This window comes from Pristiophorus japonicus, chromosome 6 (genome assembly GCF_044704955.1).
Source record: "Pristiophorus japonicus isolate sPriJap1 chromosome 6, sPriJap1.hap1, whole genome shotgun sequence".
In the NCBI taxonomy this organism is placed as follows: Eukaryota; Metazoa; Chordata; class Chondrichthyes; family Pristiophoridae; genus Pristiophorus; species Pristiophorus japonicus.
Window position 1 is genome coordinate 179,014,514 of NC_091982.1, and position 23,334 is coordinate 179,037,847.

Here is a 23,334-nt window from a genome sequence, read left to right on the forward strand (position 1 = left end):
GGGCTCGAAGGGCCGAATGGCCCACTCCTGCACCTATTTTCTATGTTTCTAAATTCTCTTGTCCGGCACAGGCCAGGTCCCGAGGGTGCCAGATTAGAGAGGTTCAACCTGTCGTTGAAGCCCCAGCATCGATTCCTGTGACACCCCACTCGTTACTGTTTCCCAACTGGAAAATGACCACCTGTGCTGTATACATCTATGCACATGGCACTGACCGGTTGGGCTAAGTGGTCTGTTTCTGTACTGTAACTTCGTTTCGGCTCGAGTTGCTCCTTTTTTTTTTGAGCAACTAGTTTAAAATGGAGCAACTTAGAAATTGCAATTCTCAGCATTTAGTTTGCTACAGTTCTCGTCAGTTGGAATAGTTTCATTTTAGAACACATTTTTTTTTCAAAAGGGGGCGTGTCCAGCCACTTAGGCTTGTTTTGCAAGTTTAGGCAGCGAAAACTTAGTCCAAACTAACTTGGAATGGAGTAAGTATAGATTTTTGTACGCTCAGAAAAACCTTGCCTACACTTAGAAATCAGGCATAGGGAACAAAAGATGGGGGCGGCAGGGGAGAAGGGAAGTTTACAAACATTAAACACTTCACTTTTACAAATAAAGAGCCATCATCAATAATAAATGATAAAATCAATAAATCAACCAATAAATCACTCAAATTAAAAAATAATATATTTTTAAAAAATTAATCAATAAATAAAAATTTATTTCTACTCACCAGTACCGGAAGCCCTCTAATAGCGTGCTGGGATGCCCCCCCGTCCCACCTCCCCAGTGTGTGTGTGTCTGTCAGTGTCTGTGTCTCTGACAGTGAGGAGTGGATGAGATGGGGGGGGGAAGGGAGGGGGGGGAGGGGGGCGGAGAGGGGGGAAGAGGGGGGGGGGGAGTGGATGAGATGGGGGGGGGGGGAGTGGATGAGATGGGGGGGGAAGGGGGGAGGGGGGAGGGAGTGGATGAGATGGGAGGGGGGGGAGGGGAAGGGGGGAGAAGAGGGAGGGAGTGGGGTGTGGAGAAGAGGTGGGGAAGGGGGGAGGGAGGGGAGGGGGGTGAGGAGGGAGGGAGGGAAGGGGGAGTGGGGTGGGGAGAAGAGAGAGGGAGGGGAGGGGGTGTGGAGGAGAAGAGGGAGGGGGTGTGGAGGAGAGGAGGGAGGGGGTGTGGAGGAGAGGAGGGAGGAGGTGTGGAGGAGAGGAGGGAGGAGGTGTGGAGGAGAGGAGGGAGAAGAGGGAGGGAGGGGGGTGGGGAGAAGAGGGAGGGAGGGGGGTGGGGAGAAGAGGGAGGGAGGGGGGTGGGGAGAAGAGGGAGGGAGTGGGGTGGGGAGAAGAGGGAGGGAGGGAGTGGGGTGGGGAGAAGAGGGAGGGAGTGGGGTGGGGAGAAGAGGGAGGGAGTGGGGTGGGGAGAAGAGGGAGGGAGGGAGTGGGGTGGGGAGAAGAGGGAGGGAGGGAGTGGGGTGGGGAGAAGAGGGAAGGAGGGAGTGGGGTGGGGAGAAGAGGGAGGGAGTGGGGGGGTGGGGAGAAGAGGGAGGGAGTGGGGTGGGGAGAGAGGGAGGAGGGGAGTGGGGTGGGGAGAAGAGGGAGGGAGGGAGTGGGGTGGGGAGAAGAGGGAGGGAGTGGGGTGGGGAGAAGAGGAGGGAGTGGGGTGGGGAGGGAGAAGAGGGAGGGAGGGGGGTGGGGGGGGAGAAGAGGGAGGAGTGGGGTGGGAGAAGAGGGAGGGAGGGGGGGTGGGGAGGAAGAGGGAGGGAGGGGGGGTGGGGGAGAAGAGGGAGGGGAGGGGGGGTGGGGAGAAGAGGGAGGGAGGGGGGTGGGGAGAAGAGGGAGGGAGGGGGGGTGGGGAGAAGAGGGTGGGAGGGGGGGTGGGGAGAAGAGGGAGGGAGGGGGGGTGGGGAGAAGAGGGAGGGGGGGGGTGGGGGAGAAGAGGGAGGGGGGTTGGGAGGGGGGTGGGGAGAAGAGGGAGGGGGGTGGGGAGAAGAGGGAGGGGGGGGGGAGAAGAGGGAGGGGGGTGGGGAGAAGAGGGAGGGGGGTGGGGAGAAGAGGGAGGGGGGTGGGGAGAAGAGGGAGGGGGGTGTGGAGAAGAGGGAGGGGGGTGTGGAGAAGAGGTGGGGAGAGGGGAAGGAGGAGGGGGGGGGGGTGAGGAGGGAGGGGAGTGAAGAGGGAGGGAGGGAAGGGAGTGAAGAGGGAGGGAGGGAAGGGGGAGTGGGGTGGGAAGAGGGAGGGAGGGAAAGGGGAGGGTGTGTGGAGGAGAGGAGGGAGGGGAAGGGGGAGTGGGGTGGGAAGAGGGAGGGAGGGGAAAGGGGAGGGTGTGTGGAGGAGAGGAGGGAGGGTGTGTGGAGGAGAGGAGGGAGGGTGTGTGGAGGAGAGGAGGGAGGGTGTGTGGAGGAGAGGAGGGAGGGTGTGTGGAGGAGAGGAGGGAGGGGGTGTGGAGGAGAGGAGGGAGGGGGTGTGGAGGAGAGGAGGGAGGGGGTGTGGAGGAGAGGAGGGAGGGGGTGTGGAGGAGAGGAGGGAGGGGGTGTGGAGGAGAGGAGGGAGGGGGTGTGGAGGAGAGGAGGGAGGGGGTGTGGAGGAGAGGAGGGAGGGGGTGTGGAGGAGAGGAGGGAGGGGGTGTGGAGGAGAGGAGGGAGGGGGTGTGGAGGAGAGGAGGGAGGGGGTGTGGAGGAGAGGAGGGAGGGGGTGTGGAGGAGAGGAGGGAGGGGGTGTGGAGGAGAGGAGGGAGGGGGTGTGGAGGAGAGGCGGGAGGGGGTGTGGGGAGAGGAGGGAGGGGGTGTGGAGGAGAGGAGGGAGGGGGTGTGGAGGAGAGGAGGGAGGGGGTGTGGAGGAGAGGAGGGAGGGGGTGTGGAGGAGAGGAGGGAGGGGGTGTGGAGGAGAGGAGGGAGGGGTGTGTGGAGGAGGGAGGGAGGGGGTGTGGAGGAGAGGAGGGAGGGGGTGTGGAGGAGAGGAGGGAGGGGGTGTGGAGGAGAGGAGGGAGGGGGTGTGGAGGAGAGGAGGGAGGGGGTGTGGAGGAGAGGAGGGAGGGGGTGTGGAGGAGAGGAGGGAGGGGGTGTGGAGGAGAGGAGGGAGGGGGTGTGGAGGAGAGGAGGGAGGGGGTGTGGAGGAGAGGAGGGAGGGGGTGTGGAGGAGAGGAGGGAGGGGGTGTGGAGGAGAGGAGGGAGGGGGTGTGGAGGAGAGGAGGGAGGGGGTGTGGAGGAGAGGAGGGAGGGGGTGTGGAGGAGAGGAGGGAGGGGGTGTGGAGGAGAGGAGGGAGGGGGTGTGGAGGAGAGGAGGGAGGGGGTGTGGAGGAGAGGAGGGAGGGGGTGTGGAGGAGAGGAGGGAGGGGGTGTGGAGGAGAGGAGGGAGGGGGTGTGGAGGAGAGGAGGGAGGGGGTGTGGAGGAGAGGAGGGAGGGGGTGTGGAGGAGAGGAGGGAGGGGGTGTGGAGGAGAGGAGGGAGGGGGTGTGGAGGAGAGGAGGGAGGGGGTGTGGAGGAGAGAGGGAGGGGGTGTGGAGGAGAGGAGGGAGGGGGTGTGGAGGAGAGGAGGGAGGGGGTGTGGAGGAGAGGAGGGAGGGGGTGTGGAGGAGAGGAGGGAGGGGGTGTGGAGGAGAGGAGGGAGGGGGTGTGGAGGAGAGGAGGGAGGGGGTGTGGAGGAGAGGAGGGAGGGGGTGTGGAGGAGAGGAGGGAGGGGGTGTGGAGGAGAGGAGGGAGGGGGTGTGGAGGAGAGGAGGGAGGGGGTGTGGAGGAGAGGAGGGAGGGGGTGTGGAGGAGAGGAGGGAGGGGGTGTGGAGGAGAGGAGGGAGGGGGTGTGGAGGAGAGGAGGGAGGGGGTGTGGAGGAGAGGAGGGAGGGGGTGTGGAGGAGAGGAGGGAGGGGGTGTGGAGGAGAGGAGGGAGGGGGTGTGGAGGAGAGGAGGGAGGGGGTGTGGAGGAGAGGAGGGAGGGGGTGTGGAGGAGAGGAGGGAGGGGGTGTGGAGGAGAGGAGGGAGGGGGTGTGGAGGAGAGGAGGGAGGGGGTGTGGAGGAGAGGAGGGAAGGGGGTGTGGAGGAGAGGAGGGAAGGGGGTGTGGAGGAGAGGAGGGAAGGGGGTGTGGAGGAGAGGAGGGAAGGGGGTGTGGAGGAGAGGAGGGAAGGGGTGTGGAGGAGAAGCGGGAGGGAGGGGGTGGGGAGAAGAGGGAGGGAGGGGGGGTGGGGGAGGAGGTGGGGGGAAGAGGGGTGGGGGAGGAGGTGGGGGGAAGAGGGAGGGAGGTGGGAGGAGGTGGGGGGAAGAGGGAGGGAGGTGGGGAGAAGAGGGAGGGAGGGGGGTGGGGAGAAGAGGGAGGGAGGGGGAGTGGGGAGAAGAGGGAGGGAGGGAGTAGGTGGGGAAGAAGAGGGGGTGGGGGGAGGCTGAATGGGCTGGGCCACCGCTGACACTGCGGGCGGGGCCTGCCCCCAGCCGGTTGCCCGGCCGGCGGGCCCCACCGACGACGGGGAGGGAGCGGAGGGGGGGCAGGGTGGCGGGAAGAAGAGAGGGAGGGGGCGTGGAGGCTGAACGGGAGGGAGGGAGCGGGGGGAAGGCTGAACGGGAGGGAAGTCTGAGTCCCGATCTTCACCCAGTGAGCCCATTCGGTAAGACCTAGGCTCGGGCCCCTCCCACGCAGCCTCGGGGCCTAGAGCTACTGCACATGCGCGCAAACTCTAGCGCGCATGTCCAGAGGTCCCGGCACTGTTTTCAGCGCTGGGACCTGGCTCCGCCCCCGACCCCTTGTGCTGCGCCACGCCGAGCACGAAGACGTCCTGAGGAGACCAGAGAATCACAAGGTAAGGTTTCGGCGCCCTTTTTCTTCCAGAAAGTCGGCGCACCTTATGGAGATGCGCGTTTTTCCAGAGGGCGGAAACTTGGGCCCACATCTGACCAAACAACAATTAAATACCAACCCCAGTATATCTTCACTTACTACAGGCAGCTGAAACACAGTTGCAGTAACAGAATAATACATTATGTTTCTGTTTTGTTATAAAACATCCTGTCGTTGTACTTGGTGAGCAATGACCGGGAAGATCCACGAATGTGTTAAAATATTGCTGTCCTTTTGGATTTAATTTTCTTGGTATGTTTTCCTTAATGTTTAAATCCCATTTTAGGAATCACTACAGCAGAAATGTGATTGAAGAACTTGCACAAAATAATTTTTTTGCAGTTGGAAAAATGTTGTGTGTTCTCATTTAAATTGCCTTTATTATGGATAGAAAATTGCATATAGCAGTACAAAATCCAAAGGGTTTACTGATAAAGGTTTGTTATATTCTGGAGATTTGTTTTCTTCATTCTCCTCCTCACCACCGCCCCCCCCCCCCCTGTCCCAACCCCCTTCTCAAGGTATTCACTCGCTGCTGGATATAGTTATATAGTTCCACAGGCACTGGTTGTGCTTTGTTCTGTCTAAGTGACATTCTACACGTGAGCCTAGACAATCAGTACTAACAGCCTATTTGACTGCATGCAGGGGCATGGTATATGTGAGTCGGATCCTGCCCTCAACTGATGTCAACACACAAGCACTTTTAGGGTGGTTGGATCATAGCTGTAAACCTAGATGACATATTTATTTTTCCCACTATAATGTCAAGGGCACTGGTGCCAGTTTTAATGCACTTATTCTTGCCCCAGGTGAAATCTACTCATTGTGCACAACAGTATTGATCCTGGGGAGTTTCTGGACTGTACAGTTATAACTGCTAACTATTTTGAGCTATAGGGAGAGCCTCTAAAATGGTAACTATTTAATGCTGCAGAGCGGCACCTGTTCTGGAAGCTGACACAAATTTAACACAGAAATCAACCAGTATGTCATTCAAGGAGCCACTTTAATTAAATTATAAGGGAAAAGTGCAAATGTTCAATAAAGCAAAAGCCTTATTTCTCTTACAGCGATTCTGTGCTGACATAGTGTCAGTATTAGCCATGACAATGAGTGGAGACCGGGAATGTCTGAAATACAGACTTCAAGGATCTCAGGAAGAACTGGCTTCATGGGGACATGAATATGTCAGGTGTGTTTTAACAAAATAACCCTTAATGTTACTTTTTACATTTGTTCTGTTTTTCATGTTTAGAGGTTATTGTGGAATTATTTGCCAGAGAGCTTAAATTATTTTAAAAGGGGTTTACATAATTGCTTGAAAAAGAGGAATATTAAAGGTAGGAAAGTAGGATTAAGCTAGGTGACTCATGAGAAAAGCACTTGTGCAGACTAAATGGGCCAGGTGATTTGTTTCTCTTTGGTACCATTCTAGATTACTTGTATGAATCCAGCCATACTAAGATGAGGTTTAATCAAAAATGCTAACTTACTTTAAGCCTGTCCAACTAGCCTAATAGTGTTGGACCAAACCAAATGGGATTTGGAAAGGTTAAAGTTTAAGTAAACTGCTTATTTTAAATTTCATTCATTCATATAAAATTGCACTAATAGCACAATGCTACCTGAATAAAAGTTTGCACCAACACCATTTTTCAAAAAATATTTTAACCGGTCATTCATTTTATTGTTCATATACAAAATAGCTCCAATATTTGCCTTATGTAAAAACAATGACCTTGCTTCAAAGTAATTAATTGAAGCTTGTTGGAATATTCTTGAGTGATGTGACAACGTGTTATATAAATGTAACTACTTTAAGTGGATGGGGGAACTAAATCGCTAAAATATTCAGGACTTTTATTTTGCAAACTCGAGGGTAAAACAGTTGATGGTCAACATTCAGTTTCCAATATTGTACAGCTGAAACAAAACATTATCATTGGAAATTGTGCAACATTAATAAATGCAAAGAATCTTGGACCGGGAGCAAACTTGTTCTTCAAAGATATATGTTCTTAAGTGTACTAGCATGGAACGAAAAAATAACTTTAAGCAGTGTTATATACTCATGAGTTATGTTAACAAGGTGTGTTGTCTCATCTTTCTGCAGCTGTTGTAACATGAGTTATCATTAGCAGTTTAACCTTTGCTTATGGCTTCATCTATGTTCCTATCCTTCTTCCTCTTTCATGTTCTATGATTTTTTTTTGCTTTTATTTTCTTATCTAACTCTATTCCTGATGGTTAGCATTTGCCTTGCATCCATGCTATTCTTAAAGCAGATTATCCAGCCCACTGTCATGACAGTCTTCTGGGGCCATGCTTGGGTGGTGTAGCAAGTGACAATCAATTTGTCCAAGTGAAGGGCAGCTGGCGTTCAAATCTGAATATTCCTGTATGCCATTTAGGCTTTCCCTGTTAATTTTTTTTCTTTGCTCACTTATCTGTGTTTGATAGGAGTATATTTTGCATAATTGAAAATGCTTGTTTTTTCGTGTTCCCATTTAAACAGTTTTCTTAAGGAATTATGATTGGTGCAATAATATTTAAATGTAGTCTGGCAGTTTGTTTGGTAATTATATATTTTTAGGTATATTAAAATTATTTTCCTCTTCTAGGCATCTGGCAGGTGAGGTTGCAAAAGAATGGCAGGAGGTAGACGAGAATGATAAAGCTAAACACGAGATACTGCTCACTCTGGTAAAAGAGGTAGTTCCCTATAATATGGCTCACAATGCTGAGCATGAGGCATGTGACCTCCTCATGGAGATTGAACATCTCAATATGCTGGAAGATTATATTGATGAAAATGCGTATTCTAAAGTCTGCTTATATTTAACAAGGTGTGTTGTCTCATCTTTCTGCAGCTATTGTAACGAGTTATGTAGCAGTTGAAAATTAAGCTTCTTTTGTAGTCAATCTTGAGTTTGGATATATCTAGTGCAATTTCAGCTTTTGACTGCTTTTAACCCCTGTGTTGGAAAGATGAAGGATCCACTGACTGGATAGAAAAGCTGTTAAAATGTCAAAAACAAATGTTATGTATAAAATTTTCAATTCCAGCATGCTATTAAAAAATCTTCTGTCCTTCCTGTCAATTTTTGCATTATTAATTCCTTTGTCCGTGCTTATAATGGAAACTGTATGTATGTAAACTGGTCACACTAATAATGCCATTCAGCACTGGAGACTCTACAGCTCCTCATTGCTGCATCTTCCAGCTCCTCAGCCTATACTGCAAAGAAACCCCTATGCTCCAACCAAGTTAACTTCTCTGCTTCCAAATTGCCTTAAGATTTGTTAATTAACTCTTATATAATACCTTGATTTGACATTATTTAGGTTAAATGTGTGATTTGGAAATGGGGACTGTAATTGCCAGCACACTCTGGTCTGATTATCCCCCACCCTCTAGACCCACTTCACTTGAAGGCTGCACTTGGTCTTGACTTGCTGTGTATAATATGTGTTTATCTAAAATTATAAACCCAGATTTGTCTCCCTTCTATATGGTTAAGAAATTCAACTTCAGATGCATGGTCACATAGTGGCTATATGGGAACTTGGTGTACGAGGAATTATACTGTCTCAACTCTAGAGCAGGGGTTCTGAACCTTTTTGCTGCTGAGGACAACCTCCTGTGTTATAAAAAATTCACAAATCCCCAGTAATACAGCACATGTATTTTTTCTGTACTGTATAAAAATTAGTTAGACACTTATACTTATGTTATTTTTGTTTTACTTGTATTCCAGACCATCCCCTGTATTTATGACCCTGCTCCTACATTCATGTGATCTGATGTTAACAGTAATTTGTCCTCTGTGCTCCTGCCAGTCCCGGCTTAATAAACTAAACGGCTTCCTGTGAAACTGAAAAATGCTTGTAGAGTCTGGAACAGGATCACAGATGGTAAAACAGGGCGGATGAGCGAACACTAAATGGACAGGTGGCTCTAATCTCCGCCCTGCAGAGCTAGGTCCCGCTCTCACTGTTAGTGTTGCATTTTAAAGTCACTCCCTGTTTGATATAAAATATTAGAGCTGAACACTTACGCTGCCAGAATCACATCCTGGGTAGAGCGGAGTTCACTCAGTAACAAAGTGCGACCCCTGTAACCCGGGGAATGATCCTGTTTCTTACTGTCACTGGTAGATCGGCCCTCGCTGACCGTCACAAGGCAAACTGACCTGCCACTGGGAATCCCTGGATTAATAGCAGGAAGCAACACTGCTCTGCCTGCTATCGTCCAAGACTTATTTCTCGCGGACCCCTTAAAACCTTCTTTCAGATCCCCCGTTTGAGAATGCGTGCTCTAGAGAGTTGATTCAGGAAATGTTGATTCACTAAACCTTAGTGCAACCTATTAAAGATTGTGAACCGTACCAATCTAATCTTAATTTTTTCTGTACTTCGTAGTATTTATACCATCATTACTTGTTTTATGTTTGTAGTTGGAATTTACTGGAAAGTTAGCTTCACAATATGCAGATCTTAACTGTGATTAAGTATTACTGTATTTAAATTTTCACAGTGCATGACATTTGTGTGTTTTCAAACTTGTGCTTCAAATGATTTTTTCCCCAATTTTTTTTCCAGCTGCGTCAGTTATGTTCCTGAACCAGAGAATTCTGCTCTGCTTCGATGCGCTCTTAGTATTTTCCGAAAATTCAATCGCTACCCTGAGGCTCTGCGACTTGCACTGATGCTAAATGACATGGAATTAGTCGAAGATATTTTTACTTCCTGTAAAGATGTGTATGTAATCACTTTACATCTATGCACATTTGATCAATTGTTAAAATGTACCATGCAAGCTCTCTAGTTGTATAGAAACTAGGAAGTTATGCTTTCTACTCTCTCTTGATTCTTATCCACTAAATTCATTTATATTTTCCATTTATTTTTAACGCAGTGGCATTTAATGAGCTGTGGTTCCCTGGGTGCTGGCAGTTTTTGAGTACCTTGTCCCAGTGATTTTTCTTCATTTTTTAATCCAGACAATAATAGAATACTGAGATCAGTTGTCGCATCCAAACTGCTGCCCCAGCTGAAATCAGCTAACAGTACAGACTATGAATCAGATCTAGAATCCTCTGATTTGTATGTTTATTGTTACACAGAGAAGTGCTTTTACTCATTAGGACATTTGGAGAGAGGAGATAGAGAAAATGTTGTTCTCCAAAGATGACAGACTTAAAATGGCTATGGAAATCTGTTTGGAACTAAAAAGAAAGACTTGCATTTATATAGCGCCTTTTATGACCACCGGATGTCTCAAAGCGCTATATAGCCAATGAAGTACTTTTGGAGTATAGTCACTGTCGTAATGTAGGAAACGCGGCAGCCAATTTGCGCACAAGCAAGCTCCCACAAACTGCAATGTGATAATGACCAGATAATCTGTTTTTGTTATGTTGATTAAGGGATAAATATTGGCCAGGACACCGGGGATAACTCACCTGCTCTTCTTCGAAATAGTGCCATGGGATCTTATACGTCCACTTGAGAGAGCAGCCGGGAACTCTGTTTAACGTCTCATCCGAAAGGCGGCACCTCTCTGACAGTGCATTGCTCCCTCAGCACTGCACTGGAGTCTCAGCCTAGATTTTTTTTGGGCTCAAGTCCCTGGAGTTGGACTTGAACCCATAGCTTTCTGATTCAGTGACGAGAGTGCTACCCACTGATCCACAGCTGACACTACATTAAAAAAGATCCTAATTGTACTTTAGATTCATTACACAAAGGTGTAGATTGTGGCATGATCTGTAATGTACTCCTTTAGTAAGTTTCCTTTCGTACAATATGGTGTAATAAGCACAAATAATGTCCCCCAAAGCTTTTGATTGCAGTAGCAATACTCACTACTATGATAATTAATCATCAATTTATTTCCTCATTCTGTTTCTTACTGCTCAACTTTTCCTTCCCAATTCGCTGTTCGGTTGTTTAAAATGCCAATAAGAGCACATTGTTGAACACTGTCAGATTGGCTCCGTGGGTAGAGCTTTCACTTAAGTCAGAAGGTTCTGGATTCAAGCTCCACTTGAGTATGAACTCATAATCTAGGCTGATGTTTCAGTGCAATAATAAGAGTGTGCTGCATTGTTTACGGTGCTGTCTTGAGATGTTAAACCAAGGCCCTGTATACTTTTACAGTTGGATGTAAAAAAAATATTGCTGGCACTATTTGAAGAGTAAGGGATTCTCCTGCTATCCTGACTAATAATCAACCAATGTGGCTATTGTTTGGGATTTTACTGTGTGCGAAAATGTCTGCTGCATTTGCCAGCAGAATTATCATTGCACTTCAAGATAATTCACTGAAGCATTTTGGGGTATTTGAGAAATGTGCTATGGTACTGTAGAAAAGCAATGCAATTGCTGTTTTCCTCAATACTCTAAAGCATTGCCATTAGGGAGGAAATACCAAGGAGCTTTGTTCCTATTTTGTATGAGAACTTAGCATTAAAAGTGGTAAAATATGAGAAGCTACTCAGCTTTTCCTTATCAATGCATCCGACTGTTTAAATTATTTAACAAGAAAAGAAAATTTTTGCTCAGCAACAAACTAACTTTATGTTGAAAAAGTGCAAATCTTCCCTGCACTATCATCTGGCAGCATGTGAAGAGTACTATTAAACCTCAATCTATTCTCTTTTATTAAAAAAATGTTAAATGACAATGTTCAGTACTCGCATTTATAACAGATGATGCCAAACACCATTCTTATAATGGGATTCGAGTGCATCTTACTAAGTTTTCCAGAATGGCAAAAAAATGCTGCACTTCTGTTAAAATTGTACACCGGAAGTTTTGAATCCATTCCTCTTGGAAATGAAACTTTTTTTCATTTGCAAAAAAAGTTTCAAGTGAAGGCTTAGAGACGGTGTGCCATGGGTCACATGATCGTGTACCATGGGGCGGGGAGGTAATTAAAAACATTTAACTCCATGTTTCTATTTATCTTAAGTTGCTGATACTAACCGCTTTTGGTCCCTGATTTATGATTTATCTATCTATCAGACAGCAATGCTAAAAACAGCCCTTTCCAAACATCCAAGTTCTCAAAAAAAACAGGCCATCAGTTAATAAATATACAAATGCACATAGGACCACATTGCCAAGCCTTTGAAGGCCAGCTTACCACAGTTCAGGGACCACGAGTAGATGATGGCTATACAGAATGGATCTCTACTGTACCAAGTAGTACTGAGTCGTTTACGGAGCATAAAAGATTAGATTGGCGTCGTCTTCCCCACCTATGAAAATGAGTTATGAAAATGAGTTACAAGCCATTTATGGGATTTATCAATGTTTATCAATGTTTAACACAATCCATATTCACTTGCCACTTGAAACTTAAACGTTTGATCAGAGAAAATGGATAGAAAATATAGTAAATGTTTTTAGCTTTTTGATAGAATTCATAAATGTGGAAAAGTGTCTTCATTGCAGTAGATCCTGTTGTATGCCCTGTGTTTACACATATATCATAACCTCTTGGTAATCCACAGTTTATGTAAAATGCCTTTCTAGCCAGTCGTCTTCCCATGTCATATAATGGTGTTGATTCCTTCCTGTAATATGGTATGCTAAGCAGCCTACGATAATTCGCTTAAGTGGTTATTATTCATCTCGGCAAGCTATTTGAGTGTGGAGGCTGAAACAGCTGAGCTTGATAGTGGCTCAGCTGACATCCATACACTTTTAGGAGGGCTAATGGATAGTGGTAGCCCTGGCTAATTTTTCATTCCTAACTTGGGGTCCCAGTGGCCTATTGTTATGCTCTTACCACTGCTTCAGCACAGATCAATTGACTCTGCACAAACTAGGGATTCAATCTGAAACCAATTAATTAGCTACTTGCTGGATATTACTTAGCCAGCAAGGAAGCAAGCCCTCCATGCAACAAACTTACTTCAGTAATGTAATAAATAGTGATGAAGCTCAAACTGGAGGATTTGCAGTTGTTTAATTCTGTTTTGTTTTAGAGAAAAAAAAATCACTTCTGTAGACTATAAAAATAAAATGCTTTTAATTTTTAAAGAAAACTTGAGTGAGTAGAAGACTGGGCATGTCTAAAATCATTTGAAAATGACTGCATTGTAAATTTTAAATCACAGATTAACCTCTACTCGAGGCCCACAATTTTGGTTATTTTCACAGGGCAGGAGACTTTGAGAAGATTGCAACCTTTTTTTAACTGGTTCTATAGTTCAGGTGATTAATGTAAATCTCAAAATACTCCTATAGTTCATGATATCATCTGAATCTTCAAGATGTCTGTCCTGTAACTGCTCCCGTCGTGTTTCTTCTATATCTGCAGTATCTTAAGTGTTGACTACAGCTTTATTAAAATAGCTACAGAAATGTTAAAGTACAGAATATTCAACTAATTTGAGGATATGATTCCTACAAGTATGAAGCATATTGTTCCTGCTATTCGTTATAGTACTTTGAATGTACAATTGTGTTATTACTTGAAAATTTAATCTTTCTGTAGTTCCCTGTCAGTGAGTTAGCTGATGGTTAATGAAGGATGGTATGGTCCTACAATTTGCTTCAGTGCTCTTGAACTAAGAATGACCAAAATCAGCCTTGATCATGATTGAGATCAGTCACTCTTGATCAATAGCTAGTCGCTCTTCTATGTGTAGATAAAGTGAAGACGACTTGACTGATGGCTCATCTGATAGAGTAGCCTACCAAAACAGTGTACAGCTCTCATACGTTTGCCACTTGTGTGAGGTACTGTAGGGCTGCTGGAGGCTTTGCAACCATACCCAGCATTTTTTGGAGAGGAGAACCTTGTTTTTCTAATGTGACACTAAATTACTATAACTCTTGTTTGGTCTGATCTTTGTTTAATAACTTTGTTCCTTTAACTTGATCTACAGTGTTATTCAGAAGCAGGTAGCATTTATGTTGGGTCGCCACGGTGTATTCTTGGAGCTAAATGAGGATGTGGAGGACTATGAGGATCTGACAGAGATAATGTCAAATGTCCAATTGAATAGCAACTTCTTGGCCCTTGCACGAGAGGTAAGCTGCATTTTAATTTAGCAAAAGCACCTGTTTGAATTGGGCTGTAGACAAAACTAAATGTGTTCTTCAGTGTTTCCGACTGATGCTATATTGAACTTGACAAATGTGAAATGTTTTATGGTTGGATTATAGAAAATATTTGATCCAAATGGATCCTACAGATTGGCAGAAAAATAATTTAATAAACATATATTGTTTATGTTTTATGACTGAGGTCAAACCAAATTTGGTATTGAGTACACTCGACATTGAGAGTTATATTAACTTGATAAGTTAATTCAGAAACCATGGTCCAGAACTTAAAGAAGGGTAACTTTGAAGGTATGAGGCGTGAATTGGGTAGGATAGATTGGCAAATGATACTGAAGGGGTTGACAGTGGATGGGCAATGGCAGACATTTAGAGATCGCATGGATGAACTACAACAATTGTACATCCCTGTCTGGCGTAAAAATAAAAAAGGGAAGATGGCTCAACCGTGGCTATCAAGGGAAATCAGGGATAGTATTAAAGCCAAGGAAGTGGCATACAAATTGGCCAGAAATAGCATCGAACCCGGGGACTGGGAGAAATTTAGAACTCAGCAGAGGAGGACAAAGGGTTTGATTAGGGCAGGGAAAATAGATGACGAGAGGAAGCTTGCAGGGAACATTAAGACGGACTGCAAAAGCTTCTATGATATGTAAAGAGAAAAAGGTTAGTGAAGACAAATGTAGGTCCCCTGCAGTCAGAATCAGGGGAAGTCATAACGAGGAACAAAGAAATGGGATTGAAGGCCGATAAATCCCCAGGGCCTGATGGTCTGCATCCCATAGTACTTAAGGAGGTGGCCTTCGAAATAGCGGATGCATTGACAGTCATTTTCCAACATTCCATAGACTCTGGATCAGTTCCTATGGAGTGGAGGGTAGCCTGTAAACCCACTTTTTTAAAAAAAGGAGGGAGAGAGAAAACAGGGAATTATAGACCGGTCAGCCTGACATCGGTAGTGGGTAAAATGATGGAATCAATTATTAAGAATGTCATAGCAGCGCATTTGGAAAGAGGTGACATGATAGGTCCAAGTCAGCATGGATTTGTGAAAGGGAAATCATGCTTGACAAATCTTCTGGAATTTTTTGAGGATGTTTACAGTAGCGTGGATAAGGGAGAACCAGTTGATGTGGTGTATTTGGACTTTCAGAAGGCTTTCGACAAGGTCCCACACAAGAGGTTAATGTGCAAAGTTAAAACACATGGGATTGAGAGTAGTGTGCTGACGTGGATTGAGAACTAGTTGTCAGGCAGGAAGCAAAGATAGGAGTAAATGGGTACTTTTCAGAATGGCAGGCAGTGACTAGTGGGGTACCGCAAGGTTCTGTGCTGGGGCCCCAGCTGTTTACATTGTACATTAATGATTTAGACGAGGGGATTAAATGTAGTATCTCCAAATTTGCAGATGACACTAAGTTGGGTGGCAGTGTGAGCTGCAAGGAGGAAGCTATGAGGCTGCAGAGTGACTTGGTTAGGTGAGTGGGCAAATGCATGGCAGATGAAGTATAATGTGGATAAATGTGAGATTATCCACTTTGGTGGTAAAAACAGAGAGACAGACTAATATCTGAATGGTGACAGATTAGGAAAAGGGGAGGTGCAACGAGACCTGGGTGTCATGGTACATCAGTCATTGAAGGTTGGCATGCAGGTACAGCAGGCGGTTAAGAAAGCAAATGGCATGTTGGCCTTCATAGCGAGGGGATTTGAGTACAGGGACAGGGAGGTGTTGCTACAGTTGTACAGGGCCTTGGTGAGGCCACACCTGGAGTATTGTGTACCGTTTTGGTCTCTTAACTTGAGGAAAGACATTCTTGCTATTGAGGGAGTGCAGCGAAGGTTCACCAGACTGATTCCCGGGATTGCGGGACTGATATATCAAGAAAGACTGGATCAACTGGGCTTGTATTCACTGGAGTTCAGAAGAATGAGAGGGGATCTCATAGAAATGTTTAAAATTCTGACGGGTTTAGACAGGTTCAATGCAGGAAGAATGTTCCCAATGTTGTGGAAGTCCAGAACCAGGGATCACAATCTAAGGATAAGGGGTAAGCCATTTAGAACCGAGATGAGGAGAAACTTCTTCACCCAGAGAGTGATGAACCTGTGGAATTCTCTACCACAGAAAGTTGTTGAGGCCAATTCATTAAATATATTCAAAAAGGAGTTAGATGTAGTCCTTACTACTCGGGGGATCAAGGGGTATGGCAAGAAAGCAGGCATGAGGTACTAAAGTTGCATGTTCAGCCATGCTCGAAGTGCCGAATGGCCTACTCCTGCACCTATTTTCGATGTTTTCTATGATAGGAACTGGTGAAAGCTGCTGAGCTAGAGGTTATCTGGAAAAAGTGAGGAGACATTTTAAAGAAAAAAGAAAACTGCATGATCGGGCATGATATTCTGTTCATAATATTAGTGTGCTATCAGCCAGAGGTGCGAGAGAACAAATGCTAGCATCTTTTACTTGGAGGGAAAATTGACTGTCAAGTGTTTTCAGGCCAAACTTTAGAAACTTAGCAGGCAGTTAGGTGCTGTGATGGAGGCGAGAAATCACAGGCTTCTATGGTGGGCTGAATGACATCGCTCAACTGTAGTTATCTTTGATCAACAGACTGATACTGAAGATCACCAGTACAATGCCGTTCTAAAGATTTGATTTCTGTAGATGCTGTGATATGCCAGCACTGACTGATGGCCAGGACTCTTGCTGGGGATGCACTAGTGCCATTTGGCAACAACAGAATGTCAGCACTGATTCTATAAATATCAAGATCAGGTTGCAGTGATCCCTCCTAGGAAGTAATTATCAATCAAGTAACACAGATACTCCTCAAGTGGTAACCTCTTAGATCAGATGTCTCTGCATCAGACACGTCAGTATCACTGAAACAAATCTGATGCTAGTTGACAAGAAATAGTCTTGGAGCTATACAAAACAAAATGCAAATATTGTTTGGAGATACATTCTGGGGCTTCCCAAACCATAATCCAAGAATGTCTCAAAACAAACTTGAATGTGTGCTCTCAAAGCCAGTTTGTTTTGAGGATTTTCTGCATAATGCACCGATGCTAGGTAAGCCTAATTTTTTCTTCAATCCATTCATCTAACATGCTGTGGAAATGAGCAGAGACGGGGTATGATTGCCTCGTCGGAAGCAGTATCTACTCTCCGAAGGCAGTGAGTAAAATATTACTTCTGAACCGAGAAATTATGGTTCGTGGCCTGGTTATTGAAATACAATGACCGGTGGTAAATGCCTTTACTAGTTCACGCAGGGCATCCACTGATGGTGCTTATAACACAAGATCATGTCCGTTGTACCCCGTAGTGGATGAAATCTGCACTGTGACTCCGGGAGGAGCTCCTCAGCCACAGTGAAAAGACGGTTGAGGAGGATTCTAGCGCCGACTTTCCCTGTGGCTGATAACGGAGATTCTTTACGGCGCGACAGCCGCAAGAAAAATGCAAGGAACAGCACCAACCCTTTTACATGGCCTTCTTTGACCTTACAAAGGCCTTTGACATACGAGGGACTATGGAGCGTCCTCCTCCGTTTCGGGCTGCCCCCAAAAGTTTGTCACCAGCCTCCGCCTGCTCCACGGCGACATGCAAGCCGTGCTCCTGACCAACGGATCCATCACAGACCCAATCCACATCCGGACTGGGGTCAAGCAGGGCTGTGTCATTGTGCCAACCCTCTTCTTGATCTTCCTCGCTGCAATGCTTCACCTCACACTCAACAAGCTCCCCACTGGAGTGGAACTGAGCTACAGAACCAGTGGGAACCTGTTCAACCTTCGTCGTCTCCAGGCCAGATCCAAGACCGTCCCAACCTCTCGTCGAACTACAGTATGCGGACGATGCTTGAGTCTGCGCATATTCAGAGACTGAACTCCGTCATAGTCAATATCTTCACTGAGGTCTACGAAAGCTTGGGCCTTATACTAAACATCCGTAAGACAAAGGTCCTCCACCAACCTGACCCCACCACGCAGCACTGCCCCCCCAGTCATCAAGATCCACGGTGCAGCCCTGGACAACATGGACCACTTTCCATACCTCGGGAGCCTATTATCAGCAAGGGCAGACGAGGTTCAACACTGCCTCCAGTCTGTCAGCGCAGCCTTTGGCCGCCTGAGGAAGAGTGTGTTCGAAGATCAGGCCCTCTAATCTGCCACCAAGCTCATGGTCTACAGGGCTGTAGTGATACCCACCCTCCTGTATGGCCCAGAATCGCTGGAGCAATACCACCAACGATGTCTCCGCAAGATCCTGCAAATCCTCTGGGAGGACAAATGCACCAACGTTAGCGTCCTCGATCAGGCTTACATCCCCAGCATCGAAGCACTGACCCCACACGACCAGCTCCGTTGGGCAGGCCGCATTGTTCGCATGCTTGACATGGGACTCCTAAAGCAAGTGCTCTCTACTCTGAACTCCTACATGGCAAGCGAGCCCTAGGTGGGCAGAGGAAACGTTTCAAGGACACCCTCAAAGCCTCCTTAATAAAATGCAACATCCCCACCGACACCTCGGAGTTCCTGGCCAAAGACCGCCCGAAGTGGAGGAAGAGCATCCGCGGAGGAGGGCGCTGAGCACCTCCAGTCTCGTCGCCAAGAGCGTGCAGAAAACAAGCGCAGGCCACGGAACGAGCATGCGGCAAACCAGTCTCACCCACCCTTTCTTTCAACGACTGTCAGTCCCATCTGTGACAGAGACTGTAATTCCCATATTGGACTGTTCAGTCACCTAAGGACTCACTTTTAGAGTGGAAGCAAGTCTTCCTCGATTTTGAGGGACTGCCTATAATGATGATGATTATTATTACACACATGGGGAGTGTTTGTACTGTTAGTCCTATCGTGTGTTGTCCATGAATATCTCCCAATAAATTGACTGATTTAAAACATAGTTCAGTTTGAATTCACATTGCAGTCTTCCATAACCAGGGGATCACCAATTAATTCCCCTTATGCAGGCTTTGTGGAAATTATGCCCGGTAATGTCCTCACTAGTTCCTAATTAGGGCACCACTTTAGTTCTTCACTCAAAGTTCTAACTACTTGAAATGTGAGAATTTGTTTTTTGACGTTGGAAACATCCACTATTTGTATTAATGTCGCTGCTCCACCTTTCTGACTTTTGCCCCCCTCTGTCTTCCACACCTCTGTTATCTCTGGCGATTAACTATTCTTCAATCAGAAGCTGCTTGGTCGACTGTTTCAAATCACAATAAGTGTTGTGTTAGGCCTGTGGCCCAATTGTTGGACAATCCCAAGTTAGGCTATACTCCGATTGCATGATTATGCATATCAGCAATAGCCTGCATTTATTCAGTGGCTTACCGTAGGAAAATACTGCAGAGACATCAGAAAAAATTGCCACTGACCCAAAGATGGAGGATTAGGAGAGGTGACCAAAAACCAGATAAGAGGAGAGTCTTAAGGAGGACTTTAAAGGAGAATAGTGAAGAAGAGTATAGAGAGAGAGTTTGAGTGTGGAGCCTATGCACTGAAGGCATGGTCACTAACCGTGAAGTGAAAAGAGGATGCACAAGAGGCCGGTCGGGAACAAGTTCTGTGTGGGGGTGGAACAACTTGTAGAGGTTAGAGAGATAGGGAAGGGGAAAAGGTCAAAGTTAGTCAAAGAACAAAAGAAACTCTCTTGGGCAGGTAACCTATCTTTACTTACTAATAGAGAAGCTAAAATCTATGAAAATCTGCAATTATGCAATAAGAAATTTGTTTTCTCCCCAGCTGGACATTATGGAGCCTAAAGTACCAGAGGATATTTACAAGACACATTTAGAAAACAACCGTAAGTTTTATATGCATTAGTTTAGAAGCGGGGATGTTTTTGTCACCACTATCTTTTTTTTTTCCCCCCCATATTATCAAAGTAGTAACATGTTGGACGTAAAATCCCAGCCTCGCCAGGTCCACGTGGAGTGAGTACGGACCCGGCGAGGCCTCGCAAAAGCCGGCTTTCCAATCTGTCAAGATTCCTCTTGACAGATCTTCCGCATCCCGGGAAAAGGACATTCAAGCGGGCGAGATTGGGCTGTTTGCCCAACGAATGTCCTTAAAACTTTTGCGTCTGGTAAAAGCAGGCGCATAGCCTACTTTTACCAGCGTAAGAGTTTTAAAACACACACACACAAAATGTTAACACATTTTTAAAGTGGGGGCCCCAGTCCATTTAAGGCAAGTTTATTTTGGACCCTATTAAGACATTTAAAAAAAATCCAAAATATATATTTTTAACAAAACATTTGATTAACTTCAATTTCATTTGGTTTTGGAATTGCTAGGTGTGTGTTTGTGTTTGGGCGTTTTGGGGGGTTTTCTCTGATAATAATAGGAACTCGGAGTTACGGAATTCCCATTACAATCGATGAGAATACTGTACCGTGATTGGTTGTCCAGGCCCACGTGACTCCAGCTTCTACGTGCAAACCCAGAGGCCAGGGGCGCACTCCGATGCACGGGAAAAGAAGGCCTCCCGCCGCAATCCAAGGCGCCACTGGGACCACCAGGTACTTTCGGGAAAAAATTTCGGGTCGGAAGCATTCGCACGAAGGAAGCCTCCTACCGGAATTTCAGGGCCACTAAGTTCAGGTGGTATGTCAAGCTGCAAGAGTGAAACTGAAGTTGTTTATCAAGGTCTAATCCCAAGATATTTCCTTGTAAACCTGCCTTCTCCTGTAATATTCTGTAGAATAACTATTTATATACAGGCAACTCTCGATTATCCGTACACGGATCCAACAGAAATTAGATTTAAAATTCTGTTGCTAACAAGTGAAAAGACAGCCCCAAATAATTTGGAAAAATCTCCTTCCAAACACTGTGCTCATTTGTATTTGCTCATTTTCTCTCTCACACTCTCTCTCATACTCGCACATTCTGTCTCTCTCACTCACCGTAAAAATCACCCTCCTCTGCCCTTGCTTTGCCGGTGTGTGTGTGCGATGCTGTAGCCACTGTCTCTCGTGGCTGCCGCTGACGTTAGGAACAGCGGCAGTGCCAGCACCGGGTTCCAGGCACGGAACCTGTACATGCATGCTGGTAATGTCCATCCTTTGTTACTGTTTGTAGCTGATTGTATTTATTCATTAAAGTTTTAACTTTAAAATGTAGACTCACCCTAACGGCAAAATTGTTTACCCGGAATAGCCCAATCCCCGAGGGACCCAGATATTCAAGAGTTGCCTATATAAAAATTCAATAGAAAAAGGAATAATGCCAAAGGACTGGCAAACAGTAATTGTAATTCCCATGTTCAAGTGAGAGAGAAATAATCCATGGAATTACAGACCAGTTAGCTTGAACGTTGGTGGTAGGGAAGATACTAGAATCTTTGCTAATAGATCGGATAATAAAACATTATGGGCTCGAGTTTCCCTAACCTGTTTTTCTGGCGCCCTCAACCGAGGTGCGCTGCTTTTGTCCGCCTCCAAGCACGCTGTAAAAAGACGTCCGTATTCTGGCCGCTCCCCAGCCTCTCCTCGGTCATGGCGCATCGTGGCCCAATGGATTGGGGCGGAGCCACTGAAAACAGTGCCGGGACCTCTGCACATGCACGCTAGAGCCTGCGTGCATCTGCAGTAGTTCCTGGCAGGCCGTTTCCGCAAACGCGCGCTGCAGGCTGTATGGGAGGGGCCCGAAGCACGCCGTCCCTAGCCCTGGCCGAATGGGCTCCTTCATCGGCGGCCTGCTGCGTTCCCTAAGGTAGGACTTCTATTTTTTATTTCTTATTTACTGATTGATTTTGGTGCTTTAGGTGCAGTTCCTTCTATTTTTTTAATTGTTATTTATTGATTGCTTATTACTTTGGTCTTGGTGCTTTAGGGGCAGGGTTCCTTCTATTTTATTTATTAATGAATTGCTTATTACTTTTTGTGCTTTGTTTGGTGCTTGGTACTTTCAATGTAGTTACTTGCACCAATTCTTTAACTGTAAGTAAGGTCTTTCTGTGCGGACGAAAGTGGACACATACGCTGCGCTAAGTTAGTTTAGTACAACTTTTTTCTGGCCAAATTGGCATAAATGGTATAAGTGGCTGGGAACGCCTCCTTTTGGGGGGGAAAAAAAACTGACCTAACAAAAAACCCCACTAGTCACTGCCTGCCATTCTGAAAAGGACCCGTTTATCCAGACTCTCTGCTTCCTGTCTGCCAACCAATTATCTACGTCAATACATTACCAACCATGTGCTTTAATTTTGCACACCAATCTCTTGTGTGGGATCTTGTCAAAAGACTTTTGAAAATCCAAATACACCACATCCAGTGGTTCTCCCTTGTCCACTTTACTAGTTACATCCTCAAAAAAATTCTAGAAGATTTGTCAAGCCTGATTTCCCTTTCATAAATCCATGCTGACTAGGACCGATCCTGTCACTGCTTTCCAAATGCTCTGCTATTTCATCTTTAACAATTGATTCCAGCATCTTCCCCACTACTGATGTCAGGCTAATCAGTCTATAATTCCCCGTTTTCTCTCCCCCCTCCTTTTTTAAAAAGTGGTGTTACATGAGCTACTCTCCAGTCCATAGGAACTGATCCAGAGTCGATAGACGGTTGGAAAATGATCACCAATGCATCCACTATTTCTAGGGCCACTTCCTTAAGTACTCTGGGATGCAGACTATCAAGCCCTGGGGATTTATCGGCCTTCAATCCCATCAATTTCCCTAACACAATTTCCTGACTAATGAGGATTTCCTTCCGTTCCTCCTCCTCGCTAGACCCTCAGTCTCCTAGTATTTCCAGAAGGTTATTTGTGTCTTCCTTAGTGAAGACAAAACCAAAGTATTTGTTCAATTGGTCTGCCATTTCTTTGTTCCCCATTATAAATTCACCTGATTCTGACTGCAAGGGATCTACATTTTGTCTTCACTAATCTTTTTTTCTTCACATATCTATAGAAGCTTTTGCAGTCAGTTTTTATGTTCCCAGCAAGCTTCCTCTCATACTCCTATTTTCCTCCTCCTAATTAAACCCTTTGTCCTCCTCTGCTGGATTCTATATTTCTCCCAATCCTCAGGTTTGCTGCTTTTTTCTGGTCAATTTATATGCCTCTTCCTTGGATTTAATACTATCCCTAATTTCCCTTGTTAGCCACAGTTGAGCCACCTTCCCCGTTTTATTTTTACTCCAGACAGGGATGTACATTGGTTGAAGTTCATCCATATGATCTTTAAATGTTTGCCATTGCCTATCCACTGTCAACCCTTTAAGTATCATTCGCCAGTCTATTCTAGCCATTTCACGCCTCATACCGTTGAAGTTACCTTTCCTTAAGTTCAGGACCCTAGTCTTTGAATTAACTGTGTTACTCTCCATCTTAATAAAGAATTTTACCGTATTATGGTCACTCTTCCCCATAGGGCCTCGCACAACAAGATTGCTAATTAGTCCTTTCTCATTACACATCACCCAGTCTAGG

The 23,334-nt window shown here is 46.1% G+C and overlaps 1 protein-coding gene across 1 annotated transcript in view; it reads left to right on the forward strand.

Moving 5' to 3' along the window:
• Positions 1–23,334, forward strand: part of psmd2 (proteasome 26S subunit ubiquitin receptor, non-ATPase 2) — a 117,368-nt gene that overhangs the window by 54,848 nt on the left and 39,186 nt on the right. Inside the window, exons 4-8 of the mRNA XM_070883442.1 lie at positions 5,871–5,992; positions 7,422–7,646; positions 9,403–9,561; positions 13,704–13,848; positions 19,642–19,702. Coding sequence (XP_070739543.1) covers positions 5,871–5,992; positions 7,422–7,646; positions 9,403–9,561; positions 13,704–13,848; positions 19,642–19,702 — 712 coding nt within the window. The remainder of the gene's footprint in view (positions 1–5,870; positions 5,993–7,421; positions 7,647–9,402; positions 9,562–13,703; positions 13,849–19,641; positions 19,703–23,334) is intronic.